The 19,582-nt window shown below is 48.2% G+C and overlaps 1 protein-coding gene across 1 annotated transcript; it reads right to left on the reverse strand.

The window, feature by feature from the left end:
* Window positions 1-1,495: 1,495 nt before the first annotated feature.
* hoxb1a (homeobox B1a) lies at window positions 1,496-11,638 on the reverse strand. The gene is made up of 2 exons (XM_088622814.1): window positions 4,813-11,638; window positions 1,496-3,787 (listed from the first exon to the last, which is right to left on the reverse strand). The coding sequence occupies exons 1-2, from the start codon at window positions 5,420-5,422 to the stop codon at window positions 3,462-3,464; spliced, it is 936 nt and encodes a 311-aa protein (XP_088478940.1). The 5' UTR covers window positions 5,423-11,638; the 3' UTR covers window positions 1,496-3,461.
* Window positions 11,639-19,582: the final 7,944 nt, after the last annotated feature.

A 19,582-nucleotide genomic window follows, 5' to 3' on the forward strand; every position in this document is an offset into this window, starting at 1 on the left:
GCCTTCCATTTAAACTGAGATCACGTATATACACTGCGACCTCGCCGGCCTCCTCTAACAGAACCAGCATCATTCAAAGCTAGAGGAAACAATATGTAGGTGACAATGTAGGTGGTTTAAGTCATCTGTTCCCCCAGTCCAGCAAGTCCCCAATTTCTAAAAGAAATTTAAAAAACGAAAATCTCCGTTTTCTGAAGGAAGAACAATCGCTTTCTTTCGTGGGCCACTGTTAGACACTGCACTATTACTGTGCAAACGAGCATGTAAGATATCTGTTGACAGAAACGAACGCACTTTTAACTTCAGCAATCGCCCAGTACGTAAAAACCACACACATTTTTAAGTAGGTTTTGTATAGAACACGTATGTTGTTTTTAAAATTTTTCATTCACACACCACTTTTTTGGTGTGGCCTATTTTATTAGGTTCTGTGTTAAGGTGTGCATGTAGCAATATACTGTGTAATATTAGGATGTATTATTACTTTAGAACTGATGCATCAATGCGTGTTGCATGAGTTGGTCACTGAGCGACAGTCCCACAATTTGGTTTCATTTTGTCGCAACCCATCGGTCTCGTCTTCGTCCCGTTAAGAAAACCGAACTAATCAGAAAACATTTTCACGGAAATTGACGGAAACAGGGATGTTCTGTTTTCTACGTGTCACCTGATCATATTTTGTGCAAAAAATATTCTGCTGTGTGCTGGCGGCACGTCACAGACACTTTGACAAAGGTCTGTGACTGAAAAAAAAAAAGAGAGAATCCAGAGTCAATTCTGTTTCTTCAGACACACATCATATCTTCCTTAGCATAGGCCACATAAAGGGCTGTTTTGACTTGTATTACATGTCTACATATTTCGGTCACTTGACACTTTATATAAAGTGAATTTACTGGAAAGGGTGTAATTGTGATTCTTCATAATTTAATTCGGTGCCCATTGTCCCTGTTTTTTCTCAATATTAAGTACATATTTCAAGTAGGGGCCATGTCATTTGCAGCGAATGAAAAGCAGAAAAGCACATTTTGAAAATGAATCACAGTGAGAGAGGAGGTCACACAACAGTGTGCGGTTTAGGGCGGGGTGGTGGGCTTTACGACAAAATATTACACCCCCCCCCCCCCCTCATCAATTTGAGCGTCGATATCAATTTTAATTTTAAAGGGACCACAAAAAATAAAAATGAAAACGCTCACAGGAGAATTGAATAAATGCCGCCCTGCCACCGGATACAAACGCCGGGCTAGCCGGGCGTCCTCAGCGAGACCCGGTGCCTGAATGCTCCTGCTCGGAGCCCTGTTTACGTGTTTAGAAATCCCAGGGGCGTTCTGAGGTAAAAAGGTCACAGTGAGCCATCCCGAGCGCACTGCAACATTCCACACGTCGGCCGACACGTTCACACAGGGCCCACACGGTTGTGCTGTCCTTGGATTTGTTAGGGATGCGTGTAATAAATTCGTCATTAGGCGACGCTGGCAAATGGCGGGTAAAGTTCGTTTTATTCGTTTAATTAAATCAATGGCGGAGGATTAACAGTGGTGTAGGATATAATTTGGCGCATATTGTTTTTTGCGAGGATCAGAGGTGACTATAGACCCACATTATTGATTACAGCCCGGGTGAAGATCGCAGCGGGGCCTCTGACCAGCTTCTTTCACACCACACAGACAAAGCTGAAAAACTGCCAGTTTATAAATTAGCTGTAGCAGGTACCCATTTGTATAGAATCTCTGCGATTAAGCGAATAAGATATCCAGTTAGACAATGACAACTATTTTAATTATTCTAATGCGAAAAAGACCATTTCCCTCTAACATCCCGAGGCACGTAAATAACACCATGATTTATTCACCCAATAAATATTAGAAATACGGAAGGCAAGCTGGTGCAAAAAGTTGTTACTTCAAATAAACATTGCACGAACAAGGAAAAAAAGCGTGAATCTTGAGCAAAACGCGAGCTGTTTATTTGAGGTAGTTCCCAGTTACAGCAACGAGACAACAAGATCATCGTTTCGGGATCAGTCCGGGGACACGATTGCACACGGAAGCCAGCTGATAAAACTCAGCCAGCTCGTTCACAAAAGCGGTTTGTTCCCCCCCATAAGACACATCTTAGTCCAAAACCATTTTGCCTTCACACCAGACTGCAACTCCAAAAACGCCTGCTTATGTAACACAAAGGCAACACGTGTGTTCCCCCTGCAGATGCGCTGTGTGCACATTATAATCGCTCCACGCCGCTTCAGCCTTTATCTAATGTAAACGGTACACAAAACATGTTTATAGCTTTTCTCTCCAGTCTTCGGCGGCTACGGTGTCTTGCCTAACTCACTCATTCATTAAATAAAATAAATATCATTTGGCACGAACGTGAGTGTCCCGTTTCAATTTCTCGATTCGTATTTTAAACCGAACTTTAGTCGACGGCGGAAACCGTGGCGTCTACTGCGTCGAGGCCTAAAGTTAACTCGTTTTCTTCCTTTCATTTTCTTACAATATTCGTCGACAGACTAGTTTTCAAGCAGGCGTTAGAACGGCATTCCGCGATCATATCTCACAGTGACTCGGTGCCCCCGTGTTAAAAACTAAAAAAAACAAACAAACAAACAACAAAAGATTAAAAAGCTTTCCTCAGCAAAGCCCTAAATGTAAACGAAATTTACTTTCCTCTACAAGCTCCGACCCTAATCGATTTTTCGTTACCTCCGTGTAGAAATACCCTGTTAAACCCCGTATAGTGCAAAGACATCCTCACATTTAATTAATTTCTTCTAACTTGCTTTTATAGTCGATTGGACGCTTTCATATGTGACAATCACGAAAAAAAAAGAAAAATCTCATAAACCCCGTTTCAAAAAACAAAAAATACATTTTTTACCCCCCAAAAAAAATATTTAAAGAACTAAGTGGATCCCTGTATTATCATTTGCGTAAACATGCTATCGTAGGCCTTAGTTAGTTTTTTCCCCACTGTAAGGAGTGTGATCGCTAAAACCTGCCGATCAGCTTCCTTACAATGAAATCCCAGTCACGATCAAGGAGACAGTCACCCCTGAACGAGTAAAAGTGCACCCCAAAATACATGGGTGTTAGAACCGATTCCCTGAGGTACCATAATGCTCCGAAAAGCGTGCCTTCGACTTGACTAGAACAACACTTTGTGGCTTTGGCTGGACTGTAGAAATTGCCTTCACCGGCTTCAGTACAATTGCAAGAGCTGCTCGCTTGTTAGTGTTCTTTGCTTTGTTGGTTTCAGGGCTCCTGATGAAATTCAACATCCAAAAATACTGCTCTGTGCGCAGACAGTCTTCACTGTTGCGCCTCAAAGGGAAACTACAATTGAAATGTCTGTAAACGTCTCTTAACACATCTTAAATATATATATCACGAACGGAATGTTCAAGTCTTCCCTCGATATTTCATTTGTGCTCAATCCTCTGAACTGGGGGGGAGAGATCAGGAGGCAGCCGAGCTCGGCGAAGCGTCAGGTGAGGTGGAGACCGAGTTGTCCGAGTGCTCGCCGGGCTCCCGGGAGGTGCCAGCGCCGGCGGCCGGGGCCAGGCCCTCCTTCTCCCGCTTCTTCTGCTTCATCCGGCGGTTCTGGAACCAGATCTTCACCTGCGTCTCGTTCAGCTCCAGCGTGGCGGCGATCTCCACGCGCCGGGCGCGGGTCAGGTACTTGTTGAAGTGGAACTCCTTCTCCAGCTCCGTCAGCTGCTTGGTGGTGAAGTTGGTGCGGATGGTGTTCTGCGGGCCGGCAGCTCCGTACTCGGCAACTTTAGCTGTGAGGATACAGCAGTACAGGAATATTAATCCAACAACACAGTGGTCGCACACAAACAGGCGCGATGTGCAGATTAAAAACGACATTTCAAGTCATTTCAAATACAGTTGCATATCGACACCCGAAGAAAGCTCCACAGCCGAAACGTTCTGTTTTCTTTCCTCTCTTCTCAGCGTGGAATAAACCTATTACTTGTTCCTGTTATTTTTGAAAACGACTTTCCAAATTAAAAGAGGAGGCTTCTGCTCAAAAGCTACTAATCGCGCTTTATTCGTATCGCTGAAAGTTGTTTATTTGGAGGGGGTGGGGTGGGGGGGGTCTGTTTTGGTTTCAGTGGTGTATAGTATCCATATCGGTTCCTTGTACGAGATAAGGTTTGGACTTCATTTATTTTCCTGTGGGGGGAGGGGGGCCCAAGGAGCTCTTAATCTAACATACCCTTCGCATTTTCGTCAGGAAACCAGTTCATTTGAAGAAAACCACCGAAAACAGTTTCAGCAGTCCGAATTTCTCCCCTCGCCATTCTGTCTGTGGTTAAGAGGCAAACGTGATCATCTCGCATCATATACGTGATACGGCAGAGAAGTTCAAGAAGTCTCATCTTCACCGCGTGTAACAGCCCGGGCCCCTCGCGTTTTAACGTGTAAAAGTGAATTAACAGCGCAAGAATGTAAAGCCAGACACTGTCCGGCCTGCGCACTCGGTGCATCCAGCTGTGTTGTGGGACAAGTTAAGGGTAACGCGCAGCGCGGAGCTCCTAGCGTGCGGAACAGCAGGTCAGCGCCGGCGAGACAGGCGACAACGCCACCGCGTCCAGGCACGCCAGGGGCAGATCGGACACGACCCCGAGAAACCGGGGGCGTTAGAGGAGAGGAACAAGCCTAACAGAGTTTTGGCCAGGCTTCATTAAAGACTCCCCCCCACCAAACACACAAGAACACAGATATCTAGCGGGGTATTTTGGAACAAGGCGTCTGCCTTGTTTTTCTCAGGCGGACTTGGAGGGGAAAGCCGTCTACTGACCTGTTTTGGGTGGGTTTCTCTTCACTTTCATCCACTCGAAGGTCTGCCCCGAAGGGGTCTGTTCTGCGGGGCACCTCAGCTCCTTTTCCCCTCCCTGGGTGGGGGACAGGCCGGGGTAGGAGTTCTGCAAGTACCCCCCCTGCTGCAGCTCCGGACCCGCACAGGCGGGGTGCTGGTACTGAGTACTGGGGACCGCGCCCGGGGTCCCGCAATACCCGCCCGCCAGAGCGCCCAGGCTGGGCCCGACATTGGGAGCCGAATAGCCCGAGGACTGGAAGTAGACTCCCTCCTGCTCCGGGCCGATGAAGAACTGGTGCCCGTACTCCTGGTTAGGCGCCTGGGAGCCGTACGCCGCGGGCCCCGTGTTTGGGTAAGGGTGCGAGTAGTTCGGGTTCTGGTGCTGATGTTGCACGGGGGCGGCGGGGGCGCCCCCTCCCACGAAAAACCGCGCATCCCCGTGGAAGCTGTCACTTGGTGTGCCCGCGCTGGCAGGAAAAGGCGACGCGATCCCCTGATCCAGGTGTGGGTACCCCGCCTTGGGCGAGTAGGCGCTCATCCCGCGATTGCAAATCGTGTACTCGAGGAAGGAGTTCATTCTGGTACTGTCCATGAGCCAGTGATGGAGGAGGGCCCAACCTGCGCTGGCTGAGTGTGTGTTTTTTTTTTTTGGAGGGGGGAATTCCCTGCTGCCCTGCAACCTCTCTAGGTAGTTATGTCAAACCCGTAAAAAGTTCCCTCCATGCTCGGGCTGCGGCTTCCCAAAACACATATCACCTCGCCGGCGGGTCACGTGAGCCCGGGCCGCGCCAATGGCCAGCCGCCTCGCGAGGTTTGTCAGCTCCGCGCGGTGATCCATCACGCGCCTGACATTTGCATGACAAAGACACTTCAATCAAACCCAACCCATCAATCTGATAACAACGCGCAGACGTCAAGCCTTTCTTCAAAGGGCTCTCTGACTGAGGCAGAAAGAAAGAACGCAGGAGAAGAAGAAAAAACTCCTCAGAATTTATTCCGTAGTCTTATTTCTCTCCCCTCTCCCTCTTTTTTTTAAAAAAAGCTAAATATCCCGGGTAAATTTCAAAAGACGCTCTTCCTTCCCGACAAAAAGATCCGAACTTGTGTCCCAGGAGGCGCCTAGCCAGGTAGCGAGGCCGACTTGTTGTGCTTTGAGAGGCAGGGAATAACTAAACCAAACTCGAGTTCATTAGTTTACCAATTCAAACTTATTAAAAGTGCTTTCATTTTTCCCCCCACTGGCATGCCGGTGGCCTCTTCTGCACAATCCAATATCTGTTTTCGTTGGAAATCCGTTTAACACCCGAATTGCAAGTGAAGCCGCCGTGTCCAAACCCGTCCCAAGTCTAGAACGGACTCCTTTAATTTAATCAATAAGCTGATCTATTACAGAAACGAGGTTAGACCGACAGCTCGCCTTCTGGCACACCAGCAGGGAAATTCGGAGACTTTGTCCTGAGAACAAGCTACTTTTATTTTGTGCGAGGTCTGTATATGAACCGAACTTTTGCTCCAGGCTCTTTTTTTTTCCGGCTTTAAAATGAAAAACGAAAAAAAAATGTTTTAGTTCCGTTTCGTAAAGTTATGTCAAGATAAGATTTCTTAACGATAACATGAATAACAACACGGACAGGGATTTCAAAAGAGCCTTGAAAGGTTGTTGGCGAATAAATAAAAAAAAAACACTTCGGCCTTGTGCCCATTCAGGTTATCTAAGACGATTTATTTTTCTCGTCTCATTCAATACCTCTGCAGAACACTTACGGCCGATTTGGGGGCATTTGAGAAAACGGAAACGTCTAATTAATATATGTCGCTACAAGGGGAACGAGAGCCTTCATCTTAATAAAAAAAAACGCCTTCTGAAAAGGGAGACATAAGTATGTCGCATTTATTTACTTGTTTGTAAAAGGAGGACAAGAGAGGCTAACAATATGACGCCCACAGTAATTTGTTACTTGTCAGGATATTTACTACTGGCCTCGCATCCAGGGAACAAGATGGCACTAAGGGCCGAGGGATCAGGAGGCGGAGTAGCTCATATTTTCGCGGCCCTGACCGGTCCCAGAACACATTTTTCACACGGAAAACCCGAGCCACTGGACCGTGCATCCACGAAAGTGCTCAGAGCTTAGCAGGGCGACAGACGCCGTAACCAGTTAGGCGGGACGCAAAAGGTCTGTCTGGTAAGGCTTTGAGCACCGTGTTGAACACTGCTCGGCTAATACCACGTTTTTGTGGTAGGGTCCATGCTAGGATTTTGTCTTAAAGACGTCCATGCGCAAAGCCAGTTTTAGTCCTAGTTTTACGTTTACATTCGGAAAGTTTCTGCTCGGTTGTGGATAATCTTTTCTTCGCTGGTCGGGCTATGTCTCGCCTCCTTGGCCGCTTGTTACAGCTCTGGCTTTTCCTCCACTGCAAACAATTTTTTTTTTTAAGATAAAGGTCACAATCCGTGTTCCAATTGTCTACAGGTTATCTGATTTGTGTGCATTTCAAACAGGTTAAACGATGCCTATCGCGTCGCCCGTTTGTTCAATATGGGGCCCCCCGACTTGTTGAACCAGTCAAACTTACTGACCATTAACAGGACGCAGAGCGCCACCGCTTCTGGACAGCCGAGAGAAAGACAAGGCGCACGGACTCGCTTCAATTCGACTTCATCCAAGAGACGCTTGATGCGTTTATAATATATTATCTGAATTTAAAACTGACAGCCTTTAACTACCTTTGAAAACGCACACAATCCCTGGCGCGAATGTTTTCTTCGGTACACTAAACGCCCTCTATGTCAGCAACTACAAAAACAAGGAAACAGCAACAGAGATTTTCTGTAACGTGGGCACATTTTTCCCCTTGTAAAATGAGGGGCTCAGAAATCGGCAGATACAGGGCAGGTGACTTGGAGTTCTTACAGTGATATTTCTCTCTTCATCTAGGCGCAGGTCGAGAACGTCCCGAGAGGCGGGTGTCGCTGCGAAATCTCATCTAAACTGATTTTTTTTTCTAACCTGGCCATCAAGACACTTGACTCTGCAGACAAGCAGCGAACAGAACGTCTAGAAGTGCCCAAATGCGCGGGGAGGTCGTTAACCTTATAAGCTTCCTTATCACGGGATCTCGAAGTACACCAGTCTTTCCGCCGGCAGATGTATTTATATGTTCAGGTGGGTAGCTGCGTCAGCATGCGTAGGCTGCAAAGGAACAAGTAATAGGTTTATTCCATGCTGAAAAAAAGAAGAAAGAGAACACAACGTTTCGGCCGTGGAGCCTTCTTCAGGTGTCAAACCTGAAGACACCTGAAGAAGGCTCCACGGCCGAAACGTTGTGTTCTCTTTCTTCTTTTTTTCAGCATGGAATAAACCTATTACTTGTTCCTTTGATGTATTTATATAACGAGGTCAATATTCCTTTTAGCGTGCAGGAATATTTCATTTGTACGAACCGTCTTCTCTGGCTCCACAGTTGTGCACATCTGACAACAGGAGCTTATCGGTCTCCGTATCAACATCTTACCTCTCTCCTCTCGCACACCCCTTAGCTATGCCCAGAACAAACCAGACATGCACACGCCATTCCGCAGAAAACAAAACACAACTGGGGAGTTTCCAGCGACAGCTGCCATACTGCACAGTTTCGTGAAGTGGAGTCTGTCAGATGTTGGCTGAAGTATTTTCCCCCCATCAAAGAGCGCAAGGTCTTCGTCTGAACATAGCTTTACACGCATTTTACAGGAATAACAGAGTCATTTTGAAATGACAACAAAAGGGAGATTTGAAATCTTCGCATCATTAACTTTAAAGTTGACCTTTTAATTCCTTTAAGTCCCATCTAGACTCTAGACATAAAACGTGCCGCCTGATAGTCTGCAAACGAATATTGTGTGCCCAAAAATCAAGAGTTTTTTTTAAAAAATTTGCGCAATAGCACCTTTAAAAACGATTACTTCAAGTTTACATGACCTCAGCGATTGTGAATGAGCGAGCGATACAGTAGCAAAGACGGGCTCGGTCAGTAACAGGAACATTCGTCCAGAGGAAACCCCGACAAGATCCTGTAGTTCGGGGGGTATCCGGGATTTTGCCTTGGTACTTTTTGCGTTTTGATACGAAATATAAATCAGGTGCAAATAAATTCTACCAAATCCCCAAAGTCGTACTGACGTCCTGTTGTAAAACTCCTGGAACGCTAAGATTTTCTCTCCCAGCAGCCTCGTCCCCCCAAAACAAATGCAAGTACACACTAATAAAAATGAATATGATGCACACAGATGAGTTCTAGCTACATTCCTATAAAATAAAAGCACGGGAAGTTTACTTTGCTGCTAGTGTGACGTGAAAGGTTTCTGGGAAAGAGTAAATAAAATGATATTAAAACGATGCTTTGCTGACACAAACACACACAGAAGTGAAGATGAAAGCTGGGGAGGTGACACAATGGAATAAAAATAATAATAATTATAATAATAATAATAATAATTGCTTGCACTTATATAGCGCTTTTCTGGACACTTCACTCAAAGGAATGATCGCACTTGTTTGACAGGGCGCTTAAAGAACTTTCCCGAAACACCCTTCCCCGCCTGAGAGCGTGCTGCACTATAAACTCATGTTTCCGGGACTGTTGACCGACCTGGTTCCCTGTTAATTGCCCTCGGAGTGCGGTTACTTGCCCCACCAGGAGAGGGCGCTGTGCTGGCCTGTTCACACACTACATGGGATGGTTTCACAAGCAGCGGGCACAAAGGGGAGGAATAAGACCTGTACTGAAATGGAAATGTTTTCCAGATGCAGGACCTCTGTCTTTAACAACAACAACAACAACAATAATAATAATAAATAATAATAATAATAATAATAATAATAATAATAATAAAGGAGGAGCAGCAGAGAAGGCAAAAAGGCCTGACTGTTTAACAGCTGTGGAGCACAAAGAGTGATTGGCCTAAATTACCACAAAAGTACACTGCTTCACCTGCAGTCTGTACAGTAAATCTGCTTCACCTGCAGTCTGTACTGTACAATACGACTGCTTCACCTGCAGTCCTGTACAGTACAGTAAGACTGCTTCACCTCCAGTCTGTACAGTAAGACTGCTTCACCTCCAGTCTGTACTGTACAGTAAATCTGCTTCACCTCCAGTCTGTACAGTACAGTAAGACTGCTTCACCTCCAGTCTGTACAGTACAGTAAGACTGCTTCACATACACGCGGACCCCCAGAACGCGCTTCTCTGCTCCTAATGCTCACGATAATCTCATACCGCGTCACATGACAGGAGGTCGCAATTTCTACAGCGTGATCGTGAAAGGGCGTTGTATCCCAGTTGGCCAAGGCTGTACAAGGGATCGCCTTTTCATTCAGTCTCATAGACAGCGACACAGCGAATATCCGATACAGACATTGAACACCTTTACATTACCACGCTAATAGGAAATCGGGAAGATACAGAAGAGAGCGACAGACAAACAGATGGTTAACTTTAGGCCAATATTTCCACGCTGAGGAAGAAACCACAGATACTACAAACTCCCGCAGTCTAGAATCTCTAATAATGAAAGTCATCTTCCAGATGATCGACTGCAGCGCCCTGAACGTAAACAAAATCCAGCACAAATATTTGGCACACAAAATGAGTTTTTAATCGCACCTTGGCTAGAATATTACACGCAACGCTTGTGTTGTTGTAGTTTTTTTTGAGTGTAATACGTGTAAATACCGGAGCTGTTTGCGTGCGGTATACACTTACATTCGTCCTTTGTGATTATGAGACAGATAACTTACTCAAGTGGATAAGCGGATGTTGTTAAAAACATGTTTTTATGTCTATTCCACGTCAGCCAACCTACCGGGAAGGGACCAAGACTGGCGCCGCCCCCGGTGTCGCTGTAGTTTCACTGGGCCGCTCGCCGGGGTTTGATCGCCACAGCGACCCCTACTGGCGAGAAGCGTAATAAGGCCGTGCAGGAAGAGCGGACGTTTAGCCTACACGCTACTACCGACACCACTACCATTACCACGACTTAAATTATTAATAAGGTGCTTAAGGAACTGAAAAGGTCTCCCAACTGCGAGTCCCAGCCACAGTGGCGATCAGCAGACACGCCTGGGCATTTTGTGAAACGCTGGCTGGAGAGACGGGGGCCGCGCGGTATCGCTCTCCTGCTGGGTCAGCACCGCCTGCTCTGGACCGGCTTCGGGCCCGCGCTGCCGTTTCGGTTCTGCAGCCGCACAGCTCTGGCCAGACCGCTGCCCTGCAGGCACCGAGTTCCATCGGAAAAATTTCAGACACCGGAGTCTCGGTGCTTCATTTCATTCATTCACCCGGTGGTTCCTGCATTCACGAGCAGCGGTATGAGAGAAACAGGATGATTTTCTAATGCTCTTTAGTCAGCCCGCGCCGATCTGCTGGCACCCAAGATGCACATTTGGAGACGAGATGTCATTTAAAGGTAGCCTTCTACCAAATGCAGGTTCACCACAGAGCAGAGTAATGCCAGGGAAACAGAGGAGTTAAAGTGGGGCTGATCTTAAGGGGGTGTGTCTTAAAGCACATGATTGCGCTGATTGAATAATATGTACTGTGTATGTGTCAGGTTAATATACGTTTGTAATATGTTGCTGTTTTTTTTCATCTGTGCTGCACTGGAGCCAACTTTGTTGATGTGGCAATAAAGTATTGAGTTCAACTGACAGCGCACCAGGAGCTGGTCGTCACCCTGTGAGATCTAGATACAGGGCAGGTAATGATGCCACTCTGTTATTCTTAATAGAAAAGAAGCAGGGGACAATGCTGACCCTTGGGGACCCATCTATACTAATTTACTGGAGCCCCGGGAGTGAGGGTCCTTGCTAAAGGACACGACAGCAGTGTCCCAACCCAGGATTCGAACCTGAGACCCTGTATTTTGAGCCCCAACCATGACTCCAGTGTTTCCACCCTGGTAAGTGCTGCAGAACAGGCTGGGGTTGCATCCCCCTATATAACCTGTTCAGGAATAATTGCTCTTACTGTCTGTCTTGATTCCATCTTTCTGAGCATCTGCGAAAGTGTAATACCTTGATAAACAATCTTTTCTATTGTTTGTTTAATTCCACATAGCGGACGTGCTTAAACTAAGTGTTTTACAAGGGGAAAATGATTAAATACCCCAACATGAGCTTTTTTCTATAAAGTAGTTGAAACTAATTAGTAAAGAGAGCAGGATCAGCTGATTACCTCCACAAAATAGAAACAATAGTCAAACTGGGAGACAGAGATCTGTTTGCAACGTGTTATCTCTAGCCTTGCTTTCATTTCAATCTGCTTGTGGCAGCTCTGATCACACAGTAGAGTCAACTGCATTAAGGTCCCGACCTGGCCAAAACTGACCCCAAGCCCTTATAAACTGTGACCCTTCGGAATCTCTTACTCTTCCAAGAGCCTGGACTGGCATCCCTCTAAAACATCAGGACTGGAGCCACCCAGGCCTCTTCACTCAAAACCCAGCTCCCGGCTCAGACACAGGGCCTGGCTGGAGGCTCCTGAATTTGCCTGTTCCACCGGCAGTGAAAGTTCAGCACTTGGCGTCCTGCCCCTCGAGAGAGTTATCAGCTGCAGAATAAAGTGGGAAACAGTCTCTCCCATAACCCTGTGGAACTGCGTTTTGTTTCAATGCAATTTATTAAACACCCTGTTGAAATAGTACCTTCACCCTTTCTGTGGGAATGTTCTCCTCTGGGTCTAACAGGACAATCCCTAAAGCAGTCCGGCCCTGAGCACTAGTCAGGAGCGTCCTGCCCTGCTCCTCCAGAACAGCAGGGATCTCTGGCTCTCATTCCGAACAAGCTCTTAGTTACTTAACTGCACCTATTATTGTCTCAATTTGTGCAGATTAAGGTGATTTATAGACCCTAATTGAAGAGGATCATAAAACCTGCAGGACTGGCCTCTCTGGGACCAGGGCTGGGGGCAGTTGCCCTTTGACTTAGAGCTGTAAATCACACTTAAACTATCTCCCAGAGAGATCCCAGAGAAAATATGTAAAGTACAGGGTCCACAAACTATGGTTTCCTGTTCACTCACTCCTGGGCTTCACTGTGTTTCTTCCTACAATCTCACTTGTGCACCATCCCACGCTGGAGCAGAGACACCACTGTCACCTTCCCCACGCCGGAGCAGAGACACCACTGTCACTGTCACTGTCACCTTCCCCACGCTGGAGCAGAGACACCACTGTCACTGTCACCTTCCCCACGCTGGAGCAGAGACACCACTGTCACTCTCACCTTCCCCACGCTGGAGCAGAGACACCACTGTCACTGTCACCTTCCCCACGCTGGAGCAGAGACACCACTGTCACCTTCCCCACGCTGGAGCAGAGACACCACTGTCACTGTCACCTTCCCCACGCTGGAGCAGAGACACCACTGTCACCTTCCCCACGCCGGAGCAGAGACACCACTGTCACTGTCACTGTCACCTTCCCCACGCTGGAGCAGAGACACCACTGTCACTGTCACCTTCCCCACGCTGGAGCAGAGACACCACTGTCACTCTCACCTTCCCCACGCTGGAGCAGAGACACCACTGTCACTGTCACCTTCCCCACGCTGGAGCAGAGACACCACTGTCACCTTCCCCACGCTGGAGCAGAGACACCACTGTCACTCTCACCTTCCCCACGCTGGAGCAGAGACACCACTGTCACTGTCACCTTCCCCACGCTGGAGCAGAGACACCACTGTCACTCTCACCTTCCCCACGCTGGAGCAGAGACACCACTGTCACTGTCACCTTCCCCACGCTGGAGCAGAGACACCACTGTCACTGTCACTCTCCCCACGCCGGAGCAGAGACACCACTGTCACTGTCACCTTCCCCACCCTGGAGCAGAGACACCACTGTCACCTTCCCCACGCTGGAGCAGAGACACCACTGTCACTGTCACCTTCCCCACGCTGGAGCAGAGACACCACTGTCACTGTCACCTTCCCCACGCTGGAGCAGAGACAACACTGTCACTCTCACCTTCCCCACGCTGGAGCAGAGACACCACTGTCACTGTCACCTTCCCCACGCTGGAGCAGAGACACCACTGTCACCTTCCCCACGCTGGAGCAGAGACACCACTGTCACTGTCACCTTCCCCACGCTGGAGCAGAGACACCACTGTCACCTTCCCCACGCCGGAGCAGAGACACCACTGTCACCTTCCCCACGCTGGAGCAGAGACACCACTGTCACTGTCACCTTCCCCACACTGGAGCAGAGACACCACTGTCACCTTCCCCACGCTGGAGCAGAGACACCACTGTCACTGTCACCTTCCCCACGCCGGAGCAGAGACACCACTGTCACTGTCACCTTCCCCACGCTGGAGCAGAGACACCACTGTCACCGTCACCTTCCCCACGCCAGAGCAGAGACACCACTGTCACTGTCACCTTCCCCACGCTGGAGCAGAGACACCACTGTCACTGTCACCTTCCCCACGCTGGAGCAGAGACACCACTGTCACCTTCCCCACGCTGGAGCAGAGACACCACTGTCACTCTCACCTTCCCCACGCTGGAGCAGAGACACCACTGTCACTGTCACCTTCCCCACGCTGGAGCAGAGACACCACTGTCACTCTCACCTTCCCCACGCTGGAGCAGAGACACCACTGTCACTGTCACCTTCCCCACGCTGGAGCAGAGACACCACTGTCACTGTCACCTTCCCCACGCTGGAGCAGAGACACCACTGTCACTGTCACCTTCCCCACGCTGGAGCAGAGACACCACTGTCACTGTCACTCTCCCCATGTTCCATGACTCTTCCGACAGCAGGCAGGGCTGGCCAATGCTTCTTTTCCACACCTGCTGGCCCAGAAGCACAGCTCCGCGGTCTCACCAGCACCAAACACCCCTCTCCCATTGGCAAGAGGGGCAGCTTTCGCACGGCGGGAGTCCTGATGTGCCACATTCACGAGCATGGTGACTCACCCAGCCCCAACTGCCTCTCCACGAGGCCATGAATTCACAACCTTTCAGGCTCAAATCACGGGGAAAGAGCATCTCTTGCACTGTCCCCTTCTCCTTCCCACCTATTCCTGTATCCCTGTTACGGAGAAGCAGATAAGACACACCCCACACGGCAGGGACATCTGTTCCAGGCCCGATGAGCAGCAGGTGAGCAGGGCAGTAACACATCCAGTACAAAACCCAAAAGCATGTGTGCAGAATAAGGACACCTACTTGGAATGTGCATGCACTTACAGCACCTGCAGTTATCATGTGTTCTCTGCATTTCGACATAGCTCGTAACAAGAACTGTACCCCTGAGAATCACACAATTGTTTTTCAATTTCAGAACCAGACCAGAAGCCTGCACTGCAAACTCTCTGTCTCTGTTAAGTGTCCCTCCTGCTACGAGTACTGCAGGCCTGGAGTTTGTTTTCCAGAAGATCCCAGAGAGGTTTTCCTGTGTTATCAGGGTTGGTCTCCCCCAAAAAACCTCACTGCTTTTCAGAACCTTATAGATCAGGTCACTTTATGGGCCATATACAATTTCTTGCATTAGGAATGTGTCTTTTCACAGAGACAGGGGAAGAAGCTGGGGGTCAGAGCGCAGGGTCTGCCATTGTACAGTGCCCCTGGAGCAGTTGGGGTTAAGGGCCTTGCTCAGGGGCCCAGCGGAGTAGGATTCCTCTGCCGGCTGCGGGATACGAACTGACAACCTTCCAGCCACAGGCGCAGATCCTGAACCACAGAGCCACCACACCACCATTGTCAGAGTTAAGCCGTTATGTTAAAATCCTTCCAGCTGCTCTGAAAGAAAGTAACTCTGGAACTAGGAGCAAAGGGCCTGACGTAAACACGGCAGGTGGGGAATATCTCCTCACAGGTCTCCTCACTGCTTTTCCATTTTGGGCTGTTTAATTCCAGTTCAGAACAGTTTCATTGCAGCAACATTCCTTCAAGAGGGGCATCAGTGCTAATGGGAATCCACTGCCAAAACCAAAGCTGGTTACAGGTCTGGAACTGAAGACTGTTTGTGTGTGTGGGGGGAAACTTCAGTCCCATCTTCTGCAAAGCCACTTATGGCCAGGCCTAAGCCAATACTCACTGTCCAAATGCAACTGAAAGCATTGAAATATGGCACTCTTTTTAGTTTCTTGAGTAAAATCCTAACATCAGTTGAGGTTTACATTGGAATTTCAGAAAATGAATTCCTGTTTATAAGATGTTTCCTACACGGTCATATTCGTGCCAAAACTAAAGGGCTTGAAAGGGAGAGACGCCGTGTTTGGAAATCGCTGATGATTTTTAGAGTGCTCTTAAATTCGACAATGCGTTTCAAGTTCAGCCCAGGTTGACGACAAGCCACTGCCACCCAGGTTTCAAATCAGTGCTGGACATCCCAGCACGGTTTTACAACATGTGTTAGTAATTGCACTTCACCGTGTGAAATATATTTACAACTCTCCACAGGGCTGTGAAGCTCACCTACCTCGCCGCTGGCCTTCATGCGGGAATTGTTTTCTACTTAACCTCCCTCCGTTTTTTTTTAAACAAAATATACTCTTTTAATACTCCTGTATTGAAAATAACCAAAAGTATTTCGTCTGAAGACTACCGGAAAGCGTCTAACCTGTCGGTCCCTCTGAGACAGGTACAAGATTCCGGATTCTGATTAGACCTCGGCTTCTCCGCCCGAGAAGCTCTGATTGGCTGAACACGGAACCAATCAGGTTCCTGCTCTGTGTCCCCTTAATCTGTAGCTCTCTTCGAAGTGCGCATGCTCCGCTCAAATTACCCCCCCCTCCCCCCCCGCCTCTTGGGGACGTAAGATTTTTCTCTCATCTACATATCAAGTGATTTAATTGTAAAACATAGTCTCTTCGACACCTGTGTGTTGTTTAAGACTAACTCCAGCTTTCACTCGCAAAAAACGGGCTTCTTGTCATCCATATCGTAATAAACGAAGGCACAGACACGCACACATTCCACGCCGATATCACTAATTCTCCTGGAACGTTTTGCCGAGTGTGCGCATATTCCAGTTTAGTTGAATTGAATACGACTCAACTGGGCATTGACTGGGAACATCACGTGTCGCACCCTGGCGAATAACTCCGTGCCACCAGGCCGGAGGAGGGGCGAGGAGGACGCAGGTGTGAAATTCTAGCATTGGCTTAGATGCTAAAGGCCTTATTGACTGTTGAATCTCGTCGTGCTCGGGTACACAGAAGGCAAAAGGTCACCCGAATTATACCGCTGGTTTCCTTCACCACCGGGATGTCGAAGCGCCCGCGCGTGTCCTCGCCCTCGCCGCGTGGCACAACACCACGCGCGAGAGCCAGCTCGTGCGGTCCGAGCCCGTCTGCGTGGGGTCCGTTTCGCTAGGGGGCGTTACTTTGCGCAGCGAACAAAACCGATCTTTGATCAACTCCATTTTTATGGTGCCGTTGATTCGCCGTACTGTGTGAAACAGACGTCTCGTGTATTTTCCATTCAAATTAAATACGGCGCAGGTACTGCAGCCACCTTTTAATTGTAAGCGGTTAATACTGGTTTGAGGCCGTTCGCCATTCCTACCTGGCTCTAAATAACTCACTTCATGCGTAAACACAGACAAAAAATACATTTCGATTTCAAAGCGTCGTGTTTCAACTGGGAGGGGAGGTCGAGTACGCGACCTGGTAAGACCGACAGGAGGATTCGCCCGTCGGAGAACGGGTATAGTTCAGTAGTAGAGCATTTGACTGCAGCTCAAGAGGTCCTGGTTCGAATCCGGTGCCCCCTTGGTGACGTCTGTTTTAACGAACGGGCTAGATGGGTCGAGAAGCCTCTTCTGATTTTTCGCCTCAAAATCCCATCGCTCGTTTTGTGAGTTTCCCCCGCCATCTAAACTTCCAATACCTGGAAAAATGCCATCACACCGTTCGGCACATTAACTCTAGTGTTTTACAATACGTCAATACCTAGGAGTGATGATCGAACCAGGTGAAAAAAAAAAGAGCAGAATTGATACCTCAAAAAAGTCCTACCAACGTCACAACACGACGAGCAGGAACACGGGCAGGTCGTCCAAACCGGCTCTTTTCTCCTGATTCTCTCTTAACTAAATCCACGCTACCTCGGGGCATGTCTGTTTGAGCCCGGGCCGTTTGTGTTCATAACTTTCTGTGTGCTGGAAAATACCATCTCCGAGTCTCGATTTCACCTCGCTCTCTCGGCGCCAGTCTTGTGCTGAGAGACCCAGGAAAGGGAGAAGTCAGTGAACTGTAGCGACAGACTCTTTATACCCGAGATACTCTTCTCTACCCGTCTCCCTCTGTCCTTGTACGTCTATCTGTCTATATGCTAATTGGTGGAGAAAGCAACTTGTGGTCAAATAAATCTATCTAAAATTAATAATGTGTTATTTTAATCCGTAATAGTTTTTTTTAACTATTTTTACCACAACGTTGTGTTTTTACCGGTTCAGCACTGGACAATTTTGCTCGAACCAGGATGTGAGCGGATGTCTCATTGTGAAACTATGGGCTGTATGCCGGGTGGGAAGGTGAGGGCGCAGGGATTTGAGACTGTGAGTTGGCGGCTGGGTTTATAACTCCGCGCTTTACAATCCCAGATATCCCAAATCCTTTCCGCTTCCACCAGGTGTATCGATTTCTGGTATCGGGCGACCTCTTTTCATCACAGAAGATCCCAAAGCGCTTTGCACAAAGGAGAGGCCCCACTACACAGCCCGTCAGGGAGACGTGTAATCAGGAGCTGTTTCAGAGTAATGGCATTGAGGAATTGTCCTCCAGATTAAACGCTCTCTTCCTCCCAGACGCCACCAACAGCTCGGGAACCCTGACCCAGCTCGGAGCGGAAGACACTCCGCTCCTCTGCGTCAGACCGTTTCACATTTCACCTTTCAATGTGTCTCACCGGGACAGGAGCAACCTGATCACAAGGGTGGGCTTCAACAGTCGGGCCAGCTCTATGAAAGCGGATCTCTGGGTGCGGGAACTGGGCTTGCGGCTGTTACTGGGGGTCCCGTGGACTGTTTCGAGAAGGGTCTTCTTGAGGATTTGGACCGATCACTCTCGAGAGGTATGGGATTAGGCTACGCGCCCCCTCACTGGCCTCTACCTGTAAATAAACACGAAACACTTCCCTGTCCATTTTAACAAACCGGCGTCTATGAGACATCTGACAACGCTGCCCTGTCTTTTCTCCCAGCGGTGGGCGGGGCTTCAGCTAGTCCACAATGTGGGGACAGGACGCTTCCGGTGCTCTCGAGCCACCCAGACTTCACGAGGCTCTGGAAGGCCGCTACGTCACGTCTGACTTCTCTTCAGAGCATCATATATCGTTTTACATTTAAAAAAATCCCCTTATTTCATAACGCGGTTTGCATTGTTACTGCCATAGAACGGGTTTTATAACAGTTCTGACGTTTTTCAGATTTGTGAAAGACGTCTTTTTTACATGAAGAGGGGAAAAAAAGTCCACCATATTAGCAATATACCGTCATACTGGTGATTGGTATGATTACTTAAGATGTGACCTTTCGAATGACGTAATGAAATGGCCTGGAAAATGGTTTTCATTTTCACGGCTACGACGAATAATTCCAGTATATCTCAATGTAATCTGTCATCATCCGAGCCTGGCACATGGGAACAGCGATAAGCAAAGGATAACAGCGGCGAAACATTTCGTTAATAAATGCTTTGCAATGACGCATTACTTCATTCGAGCAAGTGACAATTAAAACGTAATATTTTTTT

Source organism: Lepisosteus platostomus, chromosome 28 (genome assembly GCF_059453375.1).
Source record: "Lepisosteus platostomus isolate fLepPlt1 chromosome 28, fLepPlt1.hap1, whole genome shotgun sequence".
Taxonomy (NCBI): Eukaryota; Metazoa; Chordata; class Actinopteri; order Semionotiformes; family Lepisosteidae; genus Lepisosteus; species Lepisosteus platostomus.